Consider the following 21,334-nt stretch of genomic DNA (forward strand, 5'->3'; position numbering starts at 1 on the left):
TTGCTCACTCTTTGGGTCCGTGCCACCTTTAAGAGCTATAACATTCACCACGAAGGTCCGCAGCTTCATTCTCGAGGTCAGCGAGACCATGAACCCACGGGCAGGAACCAACTCCAGACACACTATATCTCCAAATCATATAGTAGTCATAGCCACAGATGGGGGAAAAAGGCTCATGAAGGGTTGTAGGTTCTGGCCTTCACATTCCATCAGTGTTCAGTTTGTTCAGTTCATACTTTCAGTAGCACAAAAATAATTTAACATGAACTCAAGAGATGATTTGGGGCTTTTGTGCTGTTAAAAGTCCCAAATGTTCATTTTATTTAGAATGATGGCATTGAAGTGTTGGTACGCTTTGTGGTCAGCCACTCCCTTTGCCCTTGCAGAACTCTGTATTGCTTGGAACACTGAGTCTAAACTCCACTGTTTTTAGCATGAGACACATTTTTTTTTTCTTCATAGGTAGAGGGAATTTTTAAGGGTTCCAATCTCCAGTTGACTGCTAAAGATGAGTATCAGTGAGGTCTACTTGCGAGCACATAAAAGCAAGCTTTTCAGCTGATGTTTCAAACAGAAAATGGCAATGTAGGAGTAGAGTGTCATCAAATACAGAAGAATGAATTTCAGTAACTGCAAAGTACATTTTAGTGATGATGATTTCAGAGAGAATGCCATCCAATAACACCTCCTTTTTTTCCTCATTATGACTGCCTGGAAACAATACTGTCTTGAAGAGGGGCAGAAAAAAAGAAGGTGTGGTTACAAAAGGGCTACCTGAGGCATCCTGGTGGTGATGGGACTGTTTTGTATCTTGACTGTGGTGGTGGATACATGAACCTACATACATGACAGAATTGTACAGAACTATATACAACACACACATAGAAGTAAAACTGGAAAAACTTGAATAGGATTAGTAAATTGTGTCTGTGTCAATATGCTGGTTGTGATATCATACTACAGTTTTGCAACATGTTGCCGTAGGTGAAACTGGATAAAGGGTACACAAGACCTCTCTGTATTATTTCTTACAACTACATGTGAATCTACATTTCTGTCAAAATGAAAAGTTTAAGGAAAAAAATCAAGAAAGGTAACATATACTCATAATCCCATCTTAATTATAATTTTTGTTATTACCAGAAAATAATCTCCTGAGAACCAAATAAATGTCCAGGCTTTCCAGAGGCCAAACCAGAGAATGTTTTCCCAAAACTTTCAAGGGATCACACTGATATTGATGTGCTTATTGATAACTGAGTTGTGCTACATACATGACTAACATAAGATTGTTGGAGTTAATTATAGATTAAAATAATTTTTAAATGACCATAAGAAAACAAAGAATTTCATCTTAATATCTCCTGACACATTTAATGTATATAAAAATTTCCAAGAAAGGCATGCTTGACAGTGTTCTAGAAAGTATAAAATATGCAAATAAAAAGGATTATTTTATAATTTAAATGCAGTTTTCACCATGGACAGATTTTAAAAAAAAACTTTCATTGTATTTCTAAAGCCAAATTAGTGATACATTTAAGCAGTAAATAAACATTTTAGCTATATTTGTATAGTAAAGTAGGCATACTTATATAGTCGGCATAATTTTTACCTTGATGGTAGGAACAGGCCATTTGGGGATAAAACAGTTTCTCTTAAGTGGTGAAAAAGCTGCATTTTGTTCTTTCAGTCTAATCTTGTTTTCTGCTATGATTTTCTTGCGCTGTTCAAGATAAGGTCCAAAACTTGGCAGCTTCTAAAAGGAAAACACACAAATAAGAAAGCATGTTAGCTCAGAGAAGAGAAAAATGAGAAGATATAAACATATAAATATTATCAACAAACAAATGTGTGTCTAGGGATTGTTTCATGTATACTGTAACTAGGTCTTCACTCATTGTTTTGGACCATTAGTCTTCTAGGTATCAGGTTCCATTAATTATTACAAAGAACACAACAGTACAATACTTTTACCAAATATGTGTGTATTACATATACAAATGTTAATTAAAATACATTTCTAAATGGAAAAAAGTTCACAATGGCAAACCAAACCCATTCACTTAAAACAATAGCTATTAGTTAAACCATTTGTTTGGTTTATATAGACAGAAGGTGAAATCTATTGATGCTTTTTTCCCCTTCATCAGGTTTTTAGCATGATACAGACACAGTTGTAGTCCCTGACAAATGCTTTTGTCAATAGCAAAGGTACTTTGCCAAAGTTCTCATCTGGATCTCTATTTTATTGTGTTCAAATTCTTACTACATCTCTTTAAAGATTGTAACTAATGTTGATTGCAATTTACTGGAATAGCTGAAAAACAAAATGGTAAAAATATTGATTTCTCTGTACAGAAAATAAATTTTATTTTGCATGGAGGCAAAAACAGAAATGAAAAGGAGAGGAAATATTACAGTGCTTAAACAAACTCCATCAGTATTCAAAATCACATCACGGAGCTTTAAATTTCAAGGTTATTCAATTGTACTTTACAAAGTTCATTTAGAAAGATACCTGGGCGTCATGGAAAAATGCTAAGTGGTTTCAAGTTAACACGAAAATGCCCTCATACCATTCATTATCCCACAATTATTTTCTCTTCACTTTGTCCTTCCCCTCTTCTAGAACCTTTGATCTTCACTTTTACTGACACATACTGCTGGTGATAGACATCACTGAATTCCAAATGTTTTGTGTCGGCCTGTAACCTGGAATTGCTAGGTCTTTTTCATAAGACTGCAAAAATACACTCTCTCTCCTACAGAATAAAGCCCATTTATCTAGCTGATGGAGGTTTGGAAAACTACAGCACTCCAAGGTCATCCTGATCTCTGACCTAGCAAGTATTTTGGTGAAAAATCACACTTGTTTCAAAACACTGGCCTCCACATTTCATCTTGCATAACGCCCGAGGAAAATGAGTTCTCTGGTCCTCTAGAGACCTCAGTAGAGTAGGTAAGCTAAACTTAAACCATGTTCCAATTAAGCTGAAGTGCAAACTGCAACTGTAATTTATATTAGTGAAGAACATATTTATGTGGAAATATCTAAGATTGTTACTTCCATTATCAATTCATTATAATGATGTCAACAAGTCAAGTAAATGGAAACAATGTTATGAATGCCAAATTAATTTATATACAATTAGACTAGAACTGAGTACTTCATCTCTATACCTTAATGCTTTCCTAAATTGTAATATTTAATGGTTGCAGTAATATGAAATGATATGGAGGGAGATAGTATTTTGTATCTATTTTGCTATAAAACAAGTGATACTGACTTGCTAAAAGCATAAAATAAATAAGAGTATAAAACAAGTCCTCCTTATCACATATATAAGCATCCTTAATACAGAAAAGACAATGCTTTTTTGAAATGTCCTTTTATGAAATGGCTTTTTCTTGGGGCATATGAGGTGTTAGGGATTACACTTGGTGCCAAAGACATGCCTTTGGGGTCTAGAAAACATCACATAAAGTGGTGAGCACATGTCCACATGATATAAATCTTCAGAATGTCATCCCCTGCGTGTTTCTCTTATACCTCAAGGCCATCCCAATCCTAATCTCATATACTCAAAGACCATCAAGAATGGTTACGTGTTGAAACATATGACCTCTGGTTCTAGCAGATGCCTCATGTTAGCAGGCTCCATGAAAATCAGAACCATTATTTTCCCTTTTGGGGTTTACATGATTCTCTGTTTGGGCTTTACCTTACTCAACATCGTCTAATGTCACCTAAGAGTTTTGTAAAGGCCATTCAAAATAAATCATTCTTGGAACTTACAAATCTATCTTCCTTTAAGTGTACATCAGAGGATAGCATTTTTTTTTTTCATTTAGATTATTCTTTATCCAAATGCAGACAATGAATGGAGTTAAATTTAAACCATAATGATTTCAAATTGTTTCAACAATGGTAATAACAACAATAAATATTTGAAAATCTTTTGATGCTGAATATAATACAGCCTGTGTAAATATCCAACAGCCTGACACTTTCTGTCATTTTTTGCAATGATTGACCACATTTGCCATACATAAATTATGTTACACAGCCTTCCCCTGGCTAACATGCTAAGTTTCTAATGTGCTAATTGGTTTTATAATTAGTCCTAAAGAGAGAATCTCAATTTAACATAAAGATTCCTACAGGATTTTCCTTGTGCATTGGTTAGAAGAATTAATGGACTAAAAGGAAAACTTGCCAATTTTTTTTAATTGAAAGCAAAAAAATACCAAATATCAGTGACTGCTCCTTCAACCTTCCACCAAGCATCTCCAAATCAAATTGGGTTCATTTTTGTTTAATTCCTCACTGCTACGTTGAGCTCTCAGAGACTATGGCACAGTACCAGCTTCCAAAACTTCAAGGCTGCCGTAGACGTTTTGCTTTCCTTATTAGTTTGAAAATTTAAGTGCTTTAAAAATACGTTGTATATATTAAAGTGGTCCTAAGGATATTTGAGTACTGAACATTTAAAAAATTAAGTTTTCTGAAAACAGAAAACATCAATTCCCTCCTGCACCAAAGGAACACCCGATCACCTTTACACATACCACATTTAGGCATATGTTTGTGTTCTGATCTTGCAAAAAAAAAAAAAGGAAAAAGCAAGCAAGCAAAACAAAGCTAAGAAAGAGTGAAGATGAATGCATAGTTGGTCACTGTGTGTGTGTGCAATCAGTGATGATTAATAAAGCATTTAGTTCAAATCTCTGCCTGAACATATAGTTAATTGATTTCCTATTGCAGGAGGAGAAGCAGCAGGACCTGACAGTGCCAGCAGCAGGAGCTTTTCCTCTTCATTCATTATTTTCTTACAGAAAAGTTGTAGCCTGCGGTAACTCAAAGTGAGAGGTTTTGAGCGTCATGCTATATTTCTTAAACAAAGGAAAAAGTTCTTTAGGACTATCAAAAGCTGCTTTGTAACTGATGAACTGAACAAAGCTCAGAAATGGTGTGATTTTTGTTTCAATAGTTTCTCCAGGGATTCATCATTGATGAATTTGTTCTCACCAGAAAGGCTAAATCCTACTCATTTAAAGATAACAGTATCTTACACTAAAACTGTCTCTATCCAGATATAAAAAGCATTACATTGCCGATAGAAAAGTGACAACATAATGAATCAACAATGATACCTTAAGCCAGCAAAGCTTTAAGGTAAAGAAGTCTATTTGGATTATAATTTATTCATGGATCAATCTAAAGGTAATTGAGCATATTATGAAGTAGAAAAGGGTTCTTGTTTGTAATAGAAGCAAGCACTTGCATCTTCCAGTTTAAATTGCATAATTTTTATGAGAATGGCAGCAAGTTGCCTAATAGCACTAGTCTGTAGTACTGTAATGGATCAACTCTATTTTCTTAATCACACTCTCTTATCTAATTGGAAACAATAACAGAAAGACAAGTAATTACTTGGATATCCAAATTGTAATATGTGAAAGATGAAAATATTTCAGGCTTATATCAGAATATATCACTCAGTATCAGATATATATGTATATATATGTATCTCATTCAGTATAAACCTGAAATCTATCTATCTATCTATCTATCTATCTATCTATCTATCTATCTATCTATCTCCTTTATACCTATTTCGTGTGTGTGTGTGTGTGTGTGTGTGTATACAACTGACAGACTAAAGGATAAGTTACATGTAAAGGATATCTAAAAGTTGACTTTTTTTCCCCAAAAGACATGTTTGCCTATGACATAGTTCTATTATTTATCAGTCTTTTGACATTTATTCAACAAATACAACATTTAATATCCACTCTGGGCCAGGAACTGTCTTGTGATACATTAAAGGCTAAACAATTTCCATACAGTGCAGTACAAAATATAATTGTTATTAATTTTATAAGTATCTTTTGCTATTCATGAAGGGCTAGTGTCAGATTGAATTATATGTTGAATATACCTGGTTATTTCAGTTATCTCAAGGAATAATATGCCAGACTCCTTGGAAAACTGTTTGAACTCAATAAAATAACCAATAATTGCAGAGAAAAATGAAGAAAAAAAATGTTCAAAGAGTTGATCTTTAAAAACTCAAAAAGCTAATTGAAGTAGTTCTTGGACACCTAAAATCAAAAATATGGGAACAGTGTGGTATAATGGTTGAGAGCATGGGTTCTCTGAGTCTGTTTCATTATCTATAAAATGGCCATTTTGAGGTTTAAATAAAGTAATCCATGTAAAGTTTCTAACTCACCCTAATTTCAGTCTCTGTGTGCTCAGCATGATTCAAGGTAGCACAGGAGATAGAGATGAGAAGTCTCTCTTTTGTTCTGTACTTTCTGAATTCAATTACTTTTCTTCTTTCCTCTTTTCAATTATGAAAGTAATCAGTTACTTACATTGGATGCTGTTTTTATTTCAAAATAAGTTTTAGCATGGTTTAGAATCAGAAGCTCAGATTTTCCCATGTGTAACTGGCATGTAATGCTTAATCACTGATATAACAGTACGCAATGTTTCATGATATTATCAAATTTGGACAGTGGAAAACAATAAAAAGACAGAGACAGAAAGTTCATCAACATATTACATGTTACCATAGTGCTATGTGGTGCCAATGATGCAAATCAGGACACTGGCATTGGACATGTAAAAGATATAAAATATGAGTGTTAGTTTAACCTGATAAATATAAGCATACAACTTTTGATCAAATGTATGATATCTAAATCGGTCAAAAGAGATAGTTCATGTTTCACAGTGAAAGTAGAAAGTCAACATTCACATAGTGATTAAGGAAATAATTTAGAAGTCAAATTTGCATTAAAATCAGTTTTGCACTCATTAGCTGTGTGACTATGAGCCAATTACTTAACTATTCTGCCACTAATTTTCCTTATCAATGAAATGAGAATGACAGTATCAAACTCACGATGTTGGTATAAGCATTAAATAGAATAATATTTGCAAAATGCATGCCTGCCAATTTATTCCCATAAGCCTTAACTGCTTCTATTGCATTGTGTACTGTGCTCCGTGTTTCCATGTTTGCTCATGCCTCCCCTCTGCCAGAATACCCCATCCTGTCTTTTTCACCTAGTACATGCCAATTAAGCTATTTAGTTTCAGCTCAGTCTTCACAACACCTAAGTAATCTCCTTTACCGATTACCCTCCCTGCCCAGTGGTTTAGAATATCCTGGGCATATTTTCATCTCTGCACCTACTACACTGCCTTATCATCATTAGCTTATGCGTCCATCTGCCCAGCTTGAGATCCTAGACAGGCAGCTTTGATCCAGCACATAATAGGTGCTGAATATAATGTTTCAGAGCTTAATGAATGAATGAATAAATGAATGAACGAATATCTTGAATATATTTACAAAACCTTTCTGGTTGTTTGAATTGTCAAACAATCCCAAACAATTACTTTCAGAAGCAAATTAAAGTATATAAATAGGTTTTTAAATATGACATGAAGTAAAAAAATCATACGTACAGAAAAGCTGTGTTTCATACATTCAGAAAACATTTATAAGGAGCCAGACACTTGAAATTTATACAGAAAGGATAGTGTGTGACCTTAAAGAGCCTATATTAATAACAATTGCAATACCCTGTGACAAGGGCTGTGGCAGAAGTGACACAAACTGTTATATGAGCAGTGACAATGTGTATCTAACCCAGGCTGAGGGGTCAGAGATTTTCTAGAAGAGGTGTCATCCAAGCTAAACTCTGAAGGATAAGGTGAAGGCAGGATGGCAAGTGGTGCAGGTGGAGGCGTGAGGTCAGGAAAGGGGAAGAGAATACTCCAGGTGGAAGAAACAGCGGAGGGAGAAGGGTGACAATTTGGAAAAGGCACCAGAGAGCCAATGGACTGCTAACCCTCTGCTCCATCGTTCATAAGCTACAAGAGGGTGAAGCACTTCCCCTGTGAAAAGCAGGCAGAGCTCATGATGTTGTGAAGTGATGAAGTCAGATCATGAATTAGGAATAATGTCAATCAAGAGAAGAAAATCTAACATTCATGGAATGCTAGCAAAGGATGATGGAAATAAGACTTGCTTCTGCTAAGTGCTGTGCAGGTGCTGGAGCCTAGGCCACAAAGAGGACCAGGAGGCTGTTCCTTCCGAAAGCAGTTCTTAGCCTTATGAAAATGATTGAGTCATATTCAAAGGAACTGAGATAAGAAAATTATTATTTTAATATTGAAACAATTTAAATAACTCACACCAGGTATCTCTTTACAAACTGTAAAGAGACTTTTTAAAGTGAGGATTTTTCAAGAAATACCTCTAGGTTGGGATTTAGGAAATGTGGTATTGATGGCATGTTTTAGGAGAAACCAGAACAAAGAGATGGTCCAACCATTATGCATGGAGAAATGTAGAATTCTGAAGGAGAGGGGGAATAGAAAAGAGAGGAGAGGGTAAAAGAAAGTGTGAAAAGAGAGGGCAAGAGAGAGGGAGCAAAGCCTATTGTTATGAGGCTGAAGGACTTTTATAAACAGGGAGAGTCACTATTGAATTTTAAGATGTTTGCATTGCTCCAATCTAAATCCTCCTCCATAGCCTCTATCTAAGAACATCTGCTACACACTTACATGCCTTGGTGAGAAATTTGGAAGAAAATCGGGGAAACAGGGTTGAGTTTCATGGTTGGGTTGGCATATAGCTGAAAAGAATAGAAACCAACAGGAGGGAGATTTGAGGGAGATTCAGAATTTAATGATAGCTGGAATTTATAGCCAGAAGTAATCTAGAGAACAGAATCTCTGGGGATTTTGTAGCAATCTCCAGAAGGACAGGACTGGATGAAGTCAGCTGACATCTGACTTACATACTTCATTGTAAGGAGAAATAAGATAAGTAGAGGACGACATGCACAATCTGATGTAACCCAGATCCAATGAGCAATTAATTCCAACTCAGAGGTTAATACAATCTTTACAGTGAAGGAGGAATTTAAACTATGCTGAAAAATTCTGAAAGGGGAAAACAGTGTCGAGTTGTAGGAGGAGAAGAGAAGTAAGGGAATGAAGTGAAGAAACTATAAGATGAGCTTACCCTTATACGGCTAAAATACACTAAGTGACAGGGAGATAGTGGGGGACTAAGCTGGAATATCTATAGATAGGGCTCTGAATTTTGGGCAAAGTGTTTGGATTTTATTCTTTAGGGTATATGGGAACACCAGATATTTGAAAATGTGTGACCAGATCCTCACAGTGGCAGAAGGAAGGGTGGACTGTGGGATGATGGTTGTAGCAGAAAGGGAGAATGATCCAGAATGTTGGAGGTGGGATTCTGGTAGTGGTAGGAAAGTGAACTAGATGAGTTCTAAGTTTATCATTATTTCCCTTTTTTTTTTTTTTTTTTTTTTTGAGACCGAGTCTCACTCTGTTACCCAGGCTGGAGTGCAGTGGCATGATCTCCGCTTACTGCAACCTCCGCCTCTCTGGGTCAAGTGATTCTCATGCCTCAGCCTCCCAAGTAGCTGGGATTACAGGTATGTGCCACCCCACCTAGCTAATTTTTGTATTTTTAGTAGAGGTGGGGTTTCACCATGTTGGCCAGGCTGGTCTCGAACTCCTGACCTCAGGTGATCCACCCACCTCAGCCTCCCAAAGTGCTGGGATTACAGGCATGAGCCACCACGCCCGGCCAGGTTATCATTATTTTCAAAGCTGTTATAGTAGAAAATTTAAAAAGGTTCTACGGTGTAATGGTTAATTTTATGACTCATCTTGACTGGGTTAAAAGATGATGCCCAGGGAGCTGGTAAAACATTATTTGTGGGTGTGTTTGTCAGGGCGTTTCCAGAAGCGATTAGCATTCAGATCAGTAGATCAAGTAAAGAAAATATGCCCCGAGTAAAGAAAATGTGGGTGGGCATCCTCCAACTGGTTGATGGCCTGCATAGAACAGAAAGGTGGAGGAAAGGCAAATTATTTCTTTCTTCTGGAGTGAGAGCTAGGACATCCATCTTCACACGCTCTTGGATATCAGAGCTCTAGGTTCTGGGGCCTTTGGACTCTAGGACTTATATCACTCGCCTAGCCATCTCCTCTACCACCTGCTGCCCCCCTCACCTCCCAGTCCTGAGGCCTGCAGATTCAGGCATAGAGTTAAGTACGCCATTGGCTCCCCCAGTTTTTAGGCCTTCAGAGTCAGACTGAATTACACTACAGGCTTTCCTTGTTCTCCAGCTTGCAGATGGCATGTCATGGGACTTCTTGGCCTCCATAACCATGTGAGCCAATTCCCATATTAAATTCCCTTTTATATACCTATATATAACCAATGGGTTACACACAGATATAACCTATAACCTGTTATATATGCTGTATTACATGCTATAATAACATAACCAATAGGCTGTATATAGATATATGAGGGAATTGAATATGGGTTATCTATATATAACCTATTGGTTATGGATATATAAGAGGGAATCTATTATGGGAATTGGCTCTGTTTCTCTGGAGAACTCTAATACATGTAGTATCCAGGAAACAGAGATCCAACACTGACTACCCGTGCCCACACCGTAGATCCAACATTGATCTTCACTCCCACACTGCCTGTTGACTGCCTCACTGTGACTCACAATGGCTTCTGCCCTGAAACTCCTGCATGCTGTCATTCTTCCTGACAGACTTCTATTTCTATCTCTTTGCAGGTCATCTTTCTGTAGATGACACCTCCTTTATCACCATCCCCTGCTCAGTCAGATTCTTAACTTTTAAAATTACATAGGAACTTTGTTAACTGGGGGCTGCATAGTCTATGGGCTGCCAAAGAGTTACTTCTTAGTCAAAAGGAACATAAAGCAGTGTTGCTGGATGACCTGAGAAGGGTAAAATGACTTAGTTTTACTTTCCTTGCACTCTAAAGAACCTTTGCTTGTATTTTGTAGAGATGACGAGGTAGGGGAGGAGACACGGGGAAAATCAAGTTCCTCAAAAATAGCTGAGAGGGGATTACAAATTTAGCAAGGGAGATGGAAGGAATTGCACCATCATCATCACCTTCATCAGCTTATTAACTGATCATGGCTCTATGCCAGACACTTTGCAAAGCACATGAGTACATTATCTCTTCCTTATTGCCAAGAAGATAAAGAATACCCATGAGGTGGGTATTCTAGCATCCATTTATACACAACAACACGGAGGGGCAGAAAGACTAAGAAACTTGCTACAATTCTGACCATTAATAAATGGCAGAGCCAGGATTCAAATCCAAATCTGCCTGATGTGAGATTCTGTGCTCTGCTGTCACTCATATTTCTTTGTAGTCCTTACAAAGTTTTGTATAAGGTAGGTGTTTAATATACTTTTTATTTACATAAAGAAGCATACTACTTACACACTCCATTCCCTGAAATCGATGCTTCCTGTTTTTCTTATTCCACAAATTGTGAAGGGAAAATGTTTCACACAGTAGAAACCATTAAAAAAATGCTGAACACATACCAAGCAACATATCTGAATTAGTTTGGTCCTGTTTATTACTGGCCTCAAGTTTAATGAGCTCAACTTAATACAGGTGAAAGGCCAGGGTGTTACATGCAGAAGTTAATGAAATACCATAGAGCTGCTGAGAAAATGATTAGCAGCCAAATGTGAATTTAATATACTTCATCTTCAAGAAGCAATGCCCCGTGGGAGGCATCTTGCTGGGGGAGGTAATGTGGCATATTGGAAACAGTCCTCACTTGGGAATGAGGAGATGGGGCTCTGATCTTAGCTTTGCTGTCAGCTGGTTTTGTGACCTGTGGCAGGCTGGCGACTCTCTCATGTGTCTCAGTTTTCTCACCGGTAACATGAGGGGGTTTGACTACATGATCTATGAGGTCCCTCCCAGTGATGCGATCTGTTTTGTTTTCAAATTCACAATTAGAAATCCTTAGGGTTTATGCCTAGGTGGCATCACATTGTCTGTGAATGAAACATCGGATTGAGTCATAAGTTATAACTCTTTCCATCCTACTTAACTATAGAACATTCTGAGTCTATTAGGCTATAACATAGGGATATCATGGATCATGTTTATCAAACTTCCAAGTTTGGAGGGGTTCCTAAACTTCATTAGTAAAAGGTAAAACTAAAGATATTATAGCTATTTTACCTCATTATTAAATAATGAAATCTGTACAGAAAATTAATAGAACTAAAAGTATTTTAATGAAAGCTATTATAAATCTGTATGAATTGGGAAATTCAAGTTCATAACTAATATTACACTGTAATTATCTTGACAAAGTTTGATGTCTAGTTACAAACTCATCTGAGACACACTCTATAGAAAATCAACCACAAATATTAGAAGTGAATATAAATGATAACAGGCATGAAATTACTAAAAAGGTAAGAATAAAATATAGATACTCATGTGGTTGCATTTGCTATATATTAGAGTTTTAGGATTTGGGAGAAAAATAGAGCCTTCTACTAAAACAATGTAATATGCAGAATGATCATGGATCTTAGGATGCAGAAACTAGCTGAATGACCTGGGGCAAGCCACTTGCCCTCTGTAAGCCTCAATTTTCATCTGTATAAAACAGAAATAACAATGATCACCAAGCCCATTTGTTCTTCACCACAACTATTTAAAATAGGAAAAGCATTAATAGATGATTAAAATACAGCTGTTACTATTTTGAAAACTCTAAAGCATTATAGAACCAAAGTATTATTATATTGTGCATAAATCTCATTTATGCACAATGTAATACATAATGTAAAGATGATGTGAGTACTCTGAATTATAAAAATGTCACAGAGTATTAACAACACATAAAGAAAGATTTTCTCAGCAACAGTCCTTCCAGTGCCTTAGGAGTACTTGGATGAAATAATTTGCTTTTGAAATCCACCTTCAAAATGCTACTGCTTTCATGGCTAAATGTTGCATAGAATGTCAAGGGCAAAAACCAATGAGGGAAAATGGAATAAAAATTGCCTTGCACAATGGAATGGAAGCAAAGGAAAACAGAAAAATGAGGTGATGAGGAAAATGGGGCTGCTATAAATACGGAGTAAAAAGTATACAGGATTCAGGCTATATTCGGAGCAAGAATAGGTTAATCAATTTTCTTCCACATTTATGCAATATGATACCTAATATCCTCCAACGCAGAAACACCTGGATGATTGTTTTAATCCCTTTTACAGCACAGGACATAAAGTATCACATTTTGATCCATCTAAAACCCTATTTAGAGTTACAGTTCAGGGCATACTGGAATAAAATGATCATTTTGAAAGTCAATTTTTAGTAGTTCTACGCTAAGCAGGAGATTTATATTGGAAAGAAAATAAAAGCAAGTGCAAATTTTTTAATGTAAAGAAAATATCTTTCTAATATAATTATCATACATGTATGAAATATTAAACTTGGGAAATGTATATTTTATACGTTTGGCAAAGTGCTCCACAAATAATACCTTCTCCATGCAACTACAGAATACAGTAACAAACATCCATAAATCAGAATTCATCTCAAATCTAGCTCTCCCAATTCCAAGCCTAGTGCCGCTCTCTCTACATTGGCCATGAACTTCCTGAAGTTTTTGGGCTACTGTTTTGCCCAACAATATCAAAGTTTTTGGTGTTTTAGGAAAATATACTGAGGGAAAGACCTAATAAACTACATTCTTGGGAAAGGCTCCTTCTTTCAGATGTATTTGTTGAGTATTTACAATTTGTGTAGCACATGCTATGGGCTGGCCATTGAAGACATAATGGAGAATAAAACAGATGTGATCTCTTTCCTCAGGGAATATGTAATAACGTTTAGTGCAACAGGATTAAACATAAATCATCCCACCCATTTGCACTTTCACCCTCTGTCTTCTCTTCCACTACTAAGAGAAGTATCCTATGCCCTTTTAAAGACTCCACTCATGGACTCCATCTCACATACCCTCTGATCATATGAAGGAATTTGTTTCTGTTCTTTTTATCTTTGACTATTCAACAATTTACCCTCATTTTTACATTATTTTCATTAGCACATAGATATACTTTAATCTCTCTCATCCTAAAAACAAATATACTAAGCATAACAAAACAATTCCTGTGACCCTACAGCCACTTTCAGGCATCATTAATTTACTTCCCTTCAAACTTCTTTTATCATTTTTAATAGTGTCTGTCCTCACACCTTCACCTCCTATTCACTCCTGAATATACCCTTTTCAGGAATTTGTCCTCCATTCCAAACAACTGAAATGCTTCCATAATGAAGTTAACAACAAGCTTTGTTGTGCAAATCCTGTGGCCACATTTTTGTTTGTGCTCATCTAACTTTATCTCTCAGCATCATTAAACTTAGTTGACCCTTCTTTCCTTCTTAAAACGCTATTCTATGGCTGGGCACAGTGACTTATTCCTGTAATCCCAGCACTTCGTAGGCCGAGGTGGGAGGATAACTTGAGCCTAAGGGTTTGAGACCAGCCTGGGCAACATAGAGATACCCCATCTCTATTTAAAAACAATAAACAAAACCCCCACTATTCAGTTTTTCATCCTACATCACTTCTAAGTGTCTCCTTTGCTGGGTAGTACATACACCTCAAATCTCTCTACTTTTCACCATTTCCACTGATATGGCTACAGTCCAAGGCTCAATTGCCTCATCTTTGGGCTGCTGCAATAGCCTCCTAACCAATCTACCTGCTTTCTCTTTTGATTTGGTATAATGCATCCTCCTTATAGTATCCTGAGAAGTTGTCTTAAATAGAAACTATGACAGATCATTCCTCTGCTTAAAATCCTTCAATGATTTCATTGCTTTTAGAATAAAATCAGAAAACATCACCATGACTGTAGGTTTATCTGGCCCCTGCTCACCTCTTCAATATATTTTAACCACTGTCCCCTTTACTCACTACACTCCAGCCATACTGTTCTTGCTATTCTTGAAAAGTCTTATAAGGTCATATGACCTTAGGGCCTTTACATTTACTGTTTTTTTTTTTTTTTTTTTTTTTTTGTCTGCATCTGGATCTTTGCATGGTTGGATCCCTCACGTGTTTTAGGACTCAGATAAAATGTCACCTCCTCACAGAGGCACTCTTTGACCACCCAATCCACAGTAGGCCTTTCAAATCACACTCTTCACATCTCCTTTTAAAAAATATTCACATCGTTTATTTGCTTATTTTAAAAAATCTCCAACCCCTCTAAAAGGTATGAGCTACGAGAATAAAATGTTCACTAATCTTATTTACTAATTTCCAGAACCGTGAGCAATGCCTGGCTCATTGTACACTCTTGAATGAATGAAGGTACTGGGTACATTTATACACAATACAGTCTTGAACTTAGCTTGGCTTCCAATTCTGGCTCCATTTTTACTAGGTTTTTGGCTTAGTCGTGTTTTGCTTAACTTTTGTAAGATCTCAGTTTCCTCACTCATAAAATGGGAAAAATATTTTATAAGGTTGTAAAGATTATATAATTTATATAAATTGTATAGAGTGAAGCCAGAGCTTAATACACAGTAGGCACTTAAGAGGCCTCTTTGCTATCATTATAGAAATTCTTATCAACATTATTTTTGTTATAGAAATTCTAGCAATGTCTCATAGCTTTCTATTATTAACTTTGTGAATTACTCATGTACACAATGACACTATTTTAATGTATTTATTTTTTAAAAAGTGCTTTTAAAATATTTTGCTGTGTGCTTAATATTATGATTTAGTAAACATTTCCCATTCCTTCAGAAAACCATTTCTCCAGCATTTATAAGGGAAGTCAATGGATTAAGCATGTTGTACGTGATGGAGAACTGCTTATTTCACATTTAGACTGCATACACTGTATAAAGTCAGGATTGCTCATACAGTTGTGTAATTTTGTGCTCCACATGTTTAAATAAGTAAAATTAAGAAAATGAAGATTTGATAGTTGACGAGTAAATGTAAACACTAGTGCTTAAAGAATGAAAGCAAGACCATTCTGTAGCCTAAACTAGATGCTGTCATCTGTGGGGGTTAGGGAAGATGCTAAGATCTGAGCCTGCTACCATGCTACTTCACGAACATCTGGCAGTCTGTCACTTCACAGGCAGCAACAACATCTTCTCTAAACAGCGGAGACTTGAATTCATCAGGGATTCCTGTAGTACAGTATATGCTTAACTTAAGTACCTGCTTTCCCGTGATTTCCATAGATTATCATATTCATGACATTGTGGAGTGAAAGCATTCTTCTCACTCTCTAACCAGAACATGAAAAAGAAATTAAAACATTGGCAGGCACTTTGTCTCCAGTTTGTTGGACAAGTAAGAAAAGGACTTTCCACCCATTAATGTAAATGAAATTCTGTCAACTTAGAGCATTTAAACAAAGATGACAGCAGCCTGTCTATTAATAAATTCCTGACAGGGTAACCATTACATTTGTAGTTGACTGTTTTTCTTTCAATAAATGTAGGTCAGTGGGTATTTTTAAAGAATCTGTTTAAAATAAATTTGCAAACCCCAATAACTTTTCTTCTCATCTCTATTAACCCAGAAAGTAACTTTAACATGCACATTCTTGCTTCTTAAGAGTGGGTTTTAGAACAGTGTGGTCAAAGCATTTTTAACACCTATAACTGTGTAATTAAATATGTGTGTGCCTACTGTGCATATACACATACATATACATATCATACATATATATAATACATATATGACATCTATATTCTACCTCAATATTTTGAATTGAATCCTATAGAAAGATTTAAAGCACAGTGGGCTCTCTGTTATCCAGGGATGGTTTTTCCATTTAGGGATAATCTGGGCCCTTCCGTTACTGCTTCTGATTATGCGCATTTCTTTCATTACTGACTATCAGAAAGGAAAGGTAAGAAAAGGTAACAAACTGATCCAGCTGGTTAGTCCTCTAGCCTTAGGAACTTAGGAATCTATTTTGTAGAGGAAGAAGTGAATTTAATGAATAAATTCAGTTTGGGGGGATTATGTGTGGAATTCACTAATCCACTGGCCCAATATCCCATTAGTTAGAGTTGAGAAAGTAGGTTTCTAAACAGAATCGGGATGAGATTTTCAATTTCCTTTTGTGGAAGGTCTTTCCAAGAGAATGTGTTTTGTCTGTCTAGGGGAGTTTTGGAGATGGTATATGTTGATACATTTGAATATCAGTTATAAGTACTATTACCTTCATTTATTACAAATTAAAAGCACAGCTCTATATTTCATCACATTTAAGATGCTATCATACATTGTTTATTCATACAATAAAGAAGAAAATATAAGGAAAATACATTGTTTAAAACATTACTAAAACTTTTTCACATTCAGCAGCTGGTAATTTGAAGATATAATCAACTGTAAGACAAAATGATTCAGAGGTATTAAAAATGAAAAAATGCATGTCTCAGATTTGGTAAAATGCATTGTGTTTTCTAAATACTTACTGGCTCAGTTCTAAGTCTCCTCATCACTGTTGGTAGCCATAATACAGTAATGGCACCTCATTACTCCTAGGGCGATGCTACATGCAAATTACATCATCATTCCTAAAACCCTATTTATAAGTGAAAGTCCAAATTTTGGATGAATAAAACTTCAAAATTTACCATCATAGAAAAGCAAAGAATAAGCCTTGTTCTATTTCCAGCATTATCCCAGAAAAACGATGTGTGACTATCGCAAAGAAAGAGAGGTGAGGGTGGACATTACTGTGTGTTATTGTTCATAATTTAACTGCGTTAAGTCCATACCTGAAAACTTCTGAGATAGGTGCCTTTATTGTTTCTTGACTCCATTTTCCTATCCATATCTCTTCTACTCTTCTAGAGGTATGTGGTGCTAAAGTTTTTTTTTAAAGTTAAAGACTATGTACATTATATATTTGTATTTGTAACTTCTAATGTGAATTCAAGGATAAAATAGCATAAGCAATATTTGTTCCTTCAAAGAAACTCAGAATGTCCTAACTATTTTATAAGAGAATGATTTCCCTCTTGTATTCCTCCATGAATGTCTTTGCATGAGTTAAATATTTGAAAGGTTGACAGACTTAGTTATTTCTAGAAGAAGTTTCTGTTGATCAGTGTGCAGGGGTTAATTCTGGCACTGCCCCTTAAAGATACTCTCTCTGTGGCAAAATGAGCCACAGAGAGAAAGATACATAGGACAGTGTCAATACAGCATCATTACATCATTTAATGGCTGACGGTGCTTATGGCAGCCAACAGTCTGAGGAAAGCAGGTTTTCCCTGAATGATGAAAAAAAACCACACACACACACATCATATTCAATAAAATCTTAAACAAATACCATATATTCCTGTTAGTCATCCAATGATGAAACTGTATGTGCGAATACACTAATGCATTCCTTAAATGCAAATTACTGCTAAATTCCTAAGTAAACTGTCTTCCACTTCAGAGCCATTGTAATCCATTTCTTATGTCAGATGAACTGTAAGACTTATCCTTCTGATCGCATAGGCTTTACTGCTTTTCGTCATTCATCTCTCACACTTGGTAATCCTTTTACCTCTCCCTTCCAAGTTTGTAATTTATTTTATTTTATTTTTTTTTTAAATTTATTTATTATTATTATACTTTAAGTTGTAGGGTACATGTGCATAACATGCAGGTTTGTTACATATGTATACTTGTGCCATGTTAGTCTGCTGCACCCATCAACTCGTCATTTACATCAGGTATAACTCCCAATGCAATCCCTCCCCCCTCCCCCCTCCCCATGATAGGCCCCGGTGTGTGATGTTCCCCTTCCTGAGTCCAAGTGATCTCGTTGTTCAGTTCCCACCTATGAGTGAGAACATGCGGTGTTTGGTTTTCTGTTCTTGTGATAGTTTGCTAAGAATGATGGTTTCCAGCTGCATCCATGTCCCTACAAAGGACGCAAACTCATCCTTTTTTATGGCTGCATAGTATTCCATGGTGTATATGTGCCACATTTTCTTAATCCAATCTGTCACTGATGGACATTTGGGTTGATTCCAAGTCTTTGCTATTGTGAATAGTGCTGCAATAAACATACGTGTGCATGTGTCTTTAGAGCAGCATAATTTATAATCCTTTGGGTATATACCCAGTAATGGGATGGCTGGGTCATATGGTACATCTAGTTCTAGATCCTTGAGGAATCGCCATACTGTTTTCCATAATGGTTGAACTAGTTTACAATCCCACCAACAGTGTAAAAGTGTTCCTATTTCTCCACATCCTCTCCAGCACCTGTTGTTTCCTGACTTTTTAATGATCGCCATTCTAACTGGTGTGAGATGGTATCTCATTGTGGTTTTGATTTGCATTTCTCTGATGGCCAGTGATGATGAGCATTTTTTCATATGTCTGTTGGCTGTATGAATGTCTTCTTTTGAGAAATGTCTGTTCATATCCTTTGCCCACTTTTTGATGGGGTTGTTTGTTTTTTTCTTGTAAATTTGTTTGAGTTCTTTGTAGGTTCTGGATATTAGCCCTTTGTCAGATGAGTAGATTGCAAAAATGTTCTCCCATTCTGTAGGTTGCCTGTTCACTCTGATGGTAGTTTCTTTTGCTGTGCAGAAGGTCTTTAGTTTAATTAGATCCCATTTGTCAATTTTAGCTTTTGCTGCCGTTGCTTTTGGTGTTTTAGACATGAAGTCTTTGCCCATGCCTATGTCCTGAATGGTACTACCTAGGCTTTCCTCTAGGATTTTTATGGTATTAGGTCTAATATTTAAGTCTCTAATCCATCTTGAATTAATTTTCGTATAAGGAGTAAGGAAAGGATCCAGTTTCAGCTTTCTACTTATGGCTAGCCAATTTTCCCAGCACCATTTATTAAATAGGGAATCCTTTCCCCATTTCTTGTTTCTCTCAGGTTTGTCAAAGATCAGATGGCTGTAGATGTGTGGTATTATTTCTGGGGACTCTGTTCTGTTCCATTGGTCTATATCTCTGTTTTGGTACCAGTACCATGCTGTTTTGGTTACTGTAGCCTTGTAGTATAGTTTGAAGTCAGGTAGGGTGATGCCTCCAGCTTTGTTCTTTTGACTTAGGATTGTCTTGGAGATGCGGGCTCTTTTTTGGTTCCATATGAACTTTAAAGCAGTTTTTTCCAATTCTGTGAAGAAACTCATTGGTAGCTTGATGGGGATGGCATTGAATCTATAAATAACCTTGGGCAGTATGGCCATTTTCACGATATTGATTCTTCCTATCCATGAGCATGGTATGTTCTTCCATTTGTTTGTGTCCTCTTTTATTTCACTGAGCAGTGGTTTGTAGTTCTCCTTGAAGAGGTCCTTTACATCCTTTGTAAGTTGGATTCCTAGGTATTTTATTCTCTTTGAAGCAATTGTGAATGGAAGTTCATTCATGATTTGGCTCTGTGTTTGTCTGTTATTGGTGTATAAGAATGCTTGTGATTTTTGCACATTAATTTTGTATCCTGAGATTTTGCTGAAGTTGCTTATCAGCTTAAGGAGATTTTGGGCTGAGACAATGGGGTTTTCTAAATATACAATCATGTCATCTGCAAACAGGGACAATTTGACTTCTTCTTTTCCTAACTGAATACCCCTGATTTCTTTCTCTTGCCTAATTGCCCTAGCCAGAACTTCCAACACTATGTTGAATAGGAGTGGTGAGAGAGGGCATCCCTGTCTTGTGCCAGTTTTCAAAGGGAATTTTTCCAGTTTTTGCCCATTCAGTATGATATTGGCTGTGGGTTTGTCATAAATAGCTCTTATTATTTTGAGGTACGTTCCATCAATACCGAATTTATTGAGCGTTTTTAGCATGAAGGGCTGTTGAATTTTGTCAAAAGCCTTTTCTGCATCTATTGAGATAATCATGTGGTTCTTGTCTTTGGTTCAGTTTATATGCTGGATTATGTTTATTGATTTGCGAATGCTGAACCAGCCTTGCATCCCAGGGATGAAGCCCACTTGAACATGGTGGATAAGCTTTTTGATGTGTTGTTGAATCCGGTTTGCCAGTATTTTATTGAGGATTTTTGCATTGATGTTCATCAGGGATATTGGTCTAAAATTCTCTTTTTTTGTTGTGTCTCTGCCAGGCTTTGGTATCAGGATGATGTTGGCCTCATAAAATGAGTTAGGGAGGATTCCCTCTTTTTCTATTGATTGGAATAGTTTCAGAAGGAATGGTACCAACTCCTCCTTATACCTCTGGTAGAATTCAGCTGTGAATCCATCTGGTCCTGGACTTTTTTTGGTTGGTAGGCTATTAATTATTGCCTCAATTTCAGAGCCTACTATTGGTCTATTCAGGGATTCAACTTCTTCCTGGTTTAGTCTTGGAAGAGTGTAAGTGTCCAGGAAATTATCCATTTCTTCTAGGT

General features: G+C 36.4%; 1 protein-coding gene across 4 annotated transcripts in view; it reads right to left on the minus strand.

Moving 5' to 3' along the window:
• The window catches only part of DPYD (dihydropyrimidine dehydrogenase), an 869,249-nt gene that overhangs the window by 19,184 nt on the left and 828,731 nt on the right, over positions 1-21,334 (minus strand). For all 4 annotated transcript variants that reach the window (XM_031654381.1, XM_031654339.1, XM_031654360.1 and 1 more), the window contains one exon: positions 1,616-1,759. In XM_031654381.1, coding sequence (XP_031510241.1) covers positions 1,616-1,759 — 144 coding nt within the window. The remainder of the gene's footprint in view (positions 1-1,615; positions 1,760-21,334) is intronic.

Source organism: Papio anubis, chromosome 1 (genome assembly GCF_008728515.1).
Source record: "Papio anubis isolate 15944 chromosome 1, Panubis1.0, whole genome shotgun sequence".
Taxonomy (NCBI): Eukaryota; Metazoa; Chordata; class Mammalia; order Primates; family Cercopithecidae; genus Papio; species Papio anubis.